Source organism: Sorex araneus, chromosome 6 (assembly GCF_027595985.1).
Source record: "Sorex araneus isolate mSorAra2 chromosome 6, mSorAra2.pri, whole genome shotgun sequence".
Lineage (NCBI taxonomy): Eukaryota > Metazoa > Chordata > Mammalia > Eulipotyphla > Soricidae > Sorex > Sorex araneus.
The window spans coordinates 149217369-149224680 of NC_073307.1; the positions used below are offsets into that span (position 1 = coordinate 149217369).

General features: G+C 40.2%; 1 protein-coding gene across 1 annotated transcript; it reads right to left on the minus strand.

Moving 5' to 3' along the window:
- Positions 1-230: 230 nt before the first annotated feature.
- LOC101558547 (olfactory receptor 4C45-like) lies at positions 231-1160 on the minus strand. Its single transcript, XM_004619115.3, has one exon. The coding sequence runs from the start codon at positions 1158-1160 to the stop codon at positions 231-233; it is 930 nt and encodes a 309-aa protein (XP_004619172.3).
- Between the last annotated feature and the right edge of the window lie 6152 nt (positions 1161-7312).

The window sequence follows — 7312 nt, forward strand, 5'->3', positions numbered from 1 at the left end:
ATTTTCAAATAAATTAAGACATTTCAGAAGCTTGCAAAATCATCAAGGTTCTAGATATTCTGATCTAAACCTTACTGGGTATGTCAATCCTGACCACAATATGTAGACTTGAAAAAAATGGATTCAGATGGAAAATTGACCCTTCATGTTCAATCAGCAAAGAAGAAAAGTAAATGTGTATACAATATAATTTCTTCCCTTCCCCCAGATAACTAATTCATTTAAAATACTTATTTTTCTTCGGTTTTCCTTATTTTCTCCCAGAGTTTTTTCATAACATTTTTAACTTCTGCATTTCTGAGGGTGTAGATTAGAGGGTTCAGCATAGGAGTTACTACGGTGTAAAACACACTCACTGCTTTATCTATGGGGAAGGAGGTGACAGGCCTTAGGTACAGGAACGTGCAGGGAACAAAGAATAAGATGACTACAGTGACATGAGAGGCACAGGTGGACAGAGCTTTGCGACGCCCTTCGGCACTGTGGTTCCTCAGGGAACGAAGGATGATGGCATAGGAAGTCATCAACATGGAGAAAATGAGCAAGCACATTGACCCACTGTTGGCAGCTATCAGGGGCCCCAAGACGTGAGTGTCTGTACAGGCCAACCTCAGGAGAGGGATTAGATCACACAAAAAATGGTCAATGATGTTGGGGCCACAGAATGGCAACTGCACAATGAACAAAAGCTGGATCGCTGCGTGAAGAAACCCTAACATCCAAGCCATTACCACCATGAACTTGCACACCGGACGGCTCATGATGGTCATGTAATGCAAGGGCTTACAGATGGCCACATAGCGGTCATAGGCCATCACCATCAACAAGATAATCTCAGCCCCAGCAAATAAATGTTCTGCAAAGAGCTGAGTCATGCAGGCATTGAAGGACATGGTGTTCTTCTCAGAGATCAAGGCCAAGATCATTTTGGGTGTCATGCAAGAAGAGTAGAACCCATCTATCATGGACAAATAAGACAGAAAAAAGTACATGGGAGAATGCAGGGCCGGGCTGATGAAGATGGTGACTGTGATGAGCAGGTTGCCTGCCAGTGTGATAAAGTAGGCGATTAAAATCATAGGAAATAGAAGTCTCCGAAGTTCTGGATTCTGAGTCAGCCCCAGTAGGATGAATTCAGTGACATTGTTCATCCTTCCCATAGACTTGGCTTGGCTTGTGAGCATGAGATATATCTGGAAAAAGCAAAGTATTTCTGAGAGATGGTAACTTAAATTTATTCAACAAAATATTCATTAACTGGTCCCTGGGGTTGTTGGAATTATACTTTCCATACACCGCTGTTGTTTAGAAGATGATTGTGAAGAGAAATAGGAGTTTGGTTTATCCTTATGTTAACTGAACAGTGGCAATACAAACACCACTGGCTGAACACCGCAGTCAAAGAAACATGTTATGAAAGTTGGCTTACACGTATGAACATTCATTCTAGTTCTAAAAATCCTGTAAGAGGCCTTCTTGGGGCACAGATCTCAACAACAGTAAAATGTTTGGACTTATGTTTATTGGCATGATTGTATAGAGGTATGTGATGTCTCTGACTCCAGAATTGAGATCACCCAGGAAGAAGGGAAGAGGGCAAGGAGGGGTATTGGCTCTTTGATGGTGGGTGTGGAATGGTAACATCATAATTTCTAAGATATGATTTTCTGTTTTTTTTTTTTTTGCTTTTTGTATCACACCCATTGATGCTCAGGGGTCACTCCTGGCTCTGCACTCAGAAATTACCCCTGGCGGTGCTCAGGGGACCATATGGGATACTGGGAATTGAACCCAGGTCAGCCGTGTGCAAGGCAAACGCCCTACCTGCTGTGCTATCACTCCAGTCCTTCTGTTTTATTTTAATTATTTTTTTCTTTATTTATTTTTTAATAAGTGAGTCACCGTGAGGGTACAGTTACAAATTTACCCATCTTTGTGCTTGTGTTTCCCTCATACAATGTTCGAGAACCCATCCCTCCACCAGTGTCCATTCTCACCACCAATGAACCCAGTATCACTCCCACCCTCCAATCCCGTCCCCCACCCCACCCCACCCCGCCTCTGTGGCAGGGCATTTCATTTTGTTCTCTCTCTTTTTGGGTGTTGTGGTTTGCGATAGGGGTATTGAGTGGCCATTGTGTTCTGTCTCTAGTCTACTTTCAGCACGCTTGTCTCTTCTCGCGTGGAGTCCCCAACCACATTTTACCTGGTGTTCCCTTCTCTATCCAGGCTGCCTTTCCCATGACTTGGAAGCTGGCCTCACATGCTGATTTTCTGTTTTTGTAAACCTCAATTACCTCAATTAAAACTAATAAACTGCAGTCATATGAAAGTTCTATGCCTTAGTAGCTCTTTATCAGCTATTTTCAGTGACTTGATGCTTTCCTGTCAAACAAACGAGCATGCAAGCACAGAGACAGCTGCAGATAGAGCATCTTTCATGATGCTAAGGACCTATCCATACAACAATTCACTCAGTTCACGGAGTAAACATTCACTCAGTGAAAAGTGTCTGAGTTTGGCTCAACTTCATTCTCTCTGTCAGTTACACTTTTTACATTGTGAATATGAACACATGAGAGGTGCAAAGTTCCCTGAAAATTTCTTGGATAAAATTTCTGGGCATGATTGATCCAGCCTTTCTGGGAAACAATATTGATATTCCTAAAAAACTAGAAATTGAGCTTCCATATGACCCAGCAATATTGCTTCTGGGACTATACCCCAGTGGCCCCCAAAACCCAATCTAGAAAAGCCATCTGCACTCCTATGTTCATGGCAGCACTATTCATAATAGCCAGAATCTGGAAACAACCCAAGTGCCTGAAGACAGATGAATGGGTCAAGAAACTCTGGTACATCTACACCACAGAATACTATGCAGCTGTTAGGAAAAATGAAGCCTTGAAATGTGCTTACACATTGGTGGATATGGAGAGTATCATGAGGAGTAAAATGGGTTAGAAGGAATGCACTCATTTATGAGATGTGTCTATCTGTATCTATATACCTAAATATGGAATAATAACCAAAGACAGTGGAAAAAGAGCCAGGAGGACTTGTCTATGGTTGGAAGCTTGCCACAAAGGGGGAGGGGGAGTGCAGTTAGGACAGAAAAGGAACCACTATGGAAATGGTAGTTGGAATTGATCATTCTGAACAACAACTGGGTGCTGAAAATGATACCCTTTCAGTAACAGCATTGCAAAACCACAGTGCCTAAAAAGAAATCAAGAGAGAGACACAGAGAAAGACAGAGAGAGAGATGGAGAGGGAGACAGTGAGAGAGAGAGAGAGAGAGAGAGAGAGAGAGAGAGAGAGAGAGAGAGAGAGAGAGAGAGAGAGAGAGAGAGAGAGGGTCTGTCATAGAAGCAGGCTGAAGGGACTGAGGTGGGGGTGGGGAAGTGGGCAGGAGGGGGACTGGGGACATTAACATTGGTGGTGGGCAGTCTGCACTGCTGAAGGGGTGGGTATATATTTTTTTAAATTTTATTGAATCACCGTGAGATAGTTACAAACTTTCATGTTTGGGTTACAATCTCACAATGATCAAATACCCATCCCTCCACCCGTGCACATTCCCCACCACCAATACCACGGGTATACCCCCCCCCTTTCCCACCCTCCCCCTGCCTCCATGGCAGACAATATTCCCCATACTCTCTTTCTGCTTTTGGGCATTATGGCTTGCAACACAGACACTGAGAGGTCATCATGTTTGGTCCATTATCTACTTTTGGCATGCATCTCCCATCCCGACTGGTTTCTCCAGCCATCATTTTCTTAGTGATCGAAGGGGTGGGTATTGGAGCATTGTATGACTGAAAATTATGAACAGTTTTCTGTCTGATTACAAATCTCATGGTTATTCCAATAAAAAGAATTCTGTACAAATGGTCTTTATCACCTCTAGAATAATGTTATGGAGTATATACTTAAAACTAATGTTTTGGAGTATGTATTTAAACATATTCTGTAAATGAAATTAAAGTAGGTTTCCCAGAATACATTATGTACAAGAGAGAAATGCTTAGGCCACACGAAATAGCGCCATTTCCCCTTTGATATACATTTAATTAATTAAAATGAATATTGTATTTCAATACTAATGGGTGTAAATATTGGAGATTCATTAATGTATTCATTTTTGAATAATACATACATCGATTTTCTAGAGTTGATACATAATGATGTTATAAAAATGGATAAGATTTTTTTCTTTCCCCTTTTCTGATTCCCTGAATCCATGACAAAACCCATAACCTTTTTAACATTTTTTGATTTAAGATTATCTTTCTGGCACAAAAATCAGCAACATAAACCCTCAGATTTGTAAAAGTGAAGAACATGGCTTCAGTACTCAGGAAAGAGTTCTGAATTGTTTCCTCTGTCCATGTTTCCTGGTATGGGGACTGAGTGGTTAATCATTTAAAATAATTTCTAGGTACAAATGTCAGCTTAAAAAAGGTAACAGAAAAGTCATAGGTTACAAAACATGTACCATCATTAGAAGCAGAAATCTACAGGATTAATCCACTTAGGCCTATACACAAATGACGATGTTCGGAAATTCTGAATAACTAGCACTTGTTTGCTATGAGCATGGATATCATTTCCTCTGAATATTTTCATAGAATTTTACCTTAATTATTTTTCGGAGAAAGATTACAGATAAGCCCGCAGATATAAATATAAGACAATTTTATCAGCTTAAATATTGGGGAAGAGATTTAGTTATCACTAACCTGGCTTAGTTTGTGGATGCCACAGGTTTTAGTTTGAGTCCCTTCACTGCTTTCTTTCCCTCCAGGCAGAGACCGCAGAGCTGCAGACAATCTCCATGAAGAAAAGGCAGGACACTGGACTTCTGATATCTTCAGACAACTCTCCCAAGTGAGGGTATTTTAATTTGTATTGAGTACCATGAGCGATAGCACAGCAGGCAGGGCGTTTGCCTTGCCCGCTGCTGACCTGGATTTGATTCCTCTGCCCCTCTCGGAGAGCTGGGCAATCTACCGAGAGTATCCCGCCCACACGGCAGAGCCTGGCAAGCTACCTGTGGCGTATTCAATATGCCAAAAACAGTAACAACAAGTCTCAGTGGAGATATTACTGGTGTCTGCTCGAGCAAATCGATGAGCAATGGGATGACAGTGATACAGTGATTCAGAAAATACAGTTAATTTTTTTTTCAATTTAGAAAAACTTCCATTGCTCTAGGATTCTGCCACCAATTCACCTTCTTTTCTTCCTATGAAAATAGAAACGCATTTTCCAACTTGATTTTTCTCAGGGTTTTTCACTATGAAACTTGATGCAAATTAAAAGGGGAACGAGGAACAATTATGCAAACCAAGTCATGCTGGTCTATGGATCTACATGAATAATGTATCAGTGTATCAAATCTACTTCATGGGACACTGGTTTTTCAAACTAGGTCTGTTAAAATTTTGTCACCCCAAAAGATGCCTAGCAGTGTGGAGAGAATCTCTTCCGCTGCCTGTTTAAACCCCTTTTCGAATCCACCTTCAGTTTGGGAGTTGAGCCTCTCAAACAAATCTTCAGCTTGTTGGTACATAGCTCTGTAATTATTATTTACTTCAAGGGCCTTCTTCATCATTCTTTTTCCTGTTGACTTTAGAGAAGGGTTTAAATAGACATTCCACAAATACAGGGGTTGGTGATACACTGACCTCTTAGATCCTCAGAGGATTTGTAATTGGCCTTGTTATAATCAGCATCAGCCAAGGTCTTTCATTTTCTCCCACTTGGCATCCACAGACATCATTAGAGGATATTTTTAGAAATGTAGTTACTTTTCTTAAACATGTCTCTGGCAATAGTTTAGGATGAGACTTGGGTAAGGTAAGTTGGGAAACTATTATAGGACTTTGTTGCAACCTCATTGGTGAATCTGTACCAGGACAAGGGTTGCAGAAGCATGTTGTTCACTCTGCAAACATGACGATTCTAAGTAGTGTGGTTGCTCTCAGATGGGAAATTTCAGATATCAAGTTTACTTGCATATTACTTATGGAGAGAGTGCAGTTTATCTTAAAAGATATTTAAAATTTATTGAGGCAATATCTTATTGAGGAAATTGGTACTGGAAACCAATTTATTGGTTTTTCAAGAGCGTAAAGGTTAATGTTTTAGGGATACAATATTACCACACCATGGCCAGCATCAGTATGCCAACATCCCTCCACTTTTCTCCAAGGATGACCCTTACCCCAACAAGTAACCCTGACTAACAGTTCTCAGAATATGAGCATTGGTTTTCATTGGTAATTGTCCATTTCCTTGTTCTGTTTATACCACCTGTGAGTTAGATCACCCTTCGTTTTAGTTTCTACTTCTGAATTAGTTTGCTTGTGATCATTTTAATAGTTATTGACTGAGGAGATTTAGATTGCAGAAATTCTAGCAGAGACGTGAGGAGTTTGAAAGTTATATAGATCAGGTTCCTTTGAGCTGAGTGCTTATACGGCAGATTTTGATGGATTATTTAGAGGTGTATAGCTATTCTGTCTACCTAACAAAGAATCAGGTGACTCAATTAAACAGTAGGCTCTCACAGAGTGGCCATTGAGAAAATCACAGTTAAGCAATAACTGTATCAAGGCATCCAGAAAGAATAGAAAAGGAGGCTGTACTACAGTCATCTCTTTCTTTGCTTCTGAGATGTTGAAGACCTAATGAGAACCCTGAAATCCTGCACCAAATCACTTTTTGATATCAGCCATTGCTTTACCCCAAAACATCTCACCCCTTTGTTCAGAACCAGATATATCAATGATGCCCTCAGTTCTGTCTTCAGCAGTTAATTTTCTGCCACTTGCTGCCAACTCTACTCACAATCTATTTTTCTCCTTTGATATTTATTTTATCTTGAAAAAATATTATGCAATATAAAAGTTACCACTGTCTCTCTTTTGAAGTATCTATTTGATGGCATGACAGTCATTAACAATGTAGTTTGAACAAGACAACTTATCAAAATATCTTTTTTTTAATATATTTTTTTAATTTTTATTTTTTTTTGCTTTTTGGGTCACACCCGGTGATGCACAGGGGTTACTCCTGGCTCTGATGCTGGGGATCGAACCCGGGTTGGCTGCATGCAAGGCAAATGCCCTACCCGCTGTGCTATCGCTCCAGCCCCTCAAAATATCTTAAGTCATTTACTCTTTAAAAGAACTGGGCTATCTTTGCGATTAGTTGTTCAAGTTCTTCATATATCATTGATATAAAAAGTACTCATCAAAAATGTGTCTTGAAAATGTTTTTACTTGTTCTGTAGGTTGCATTT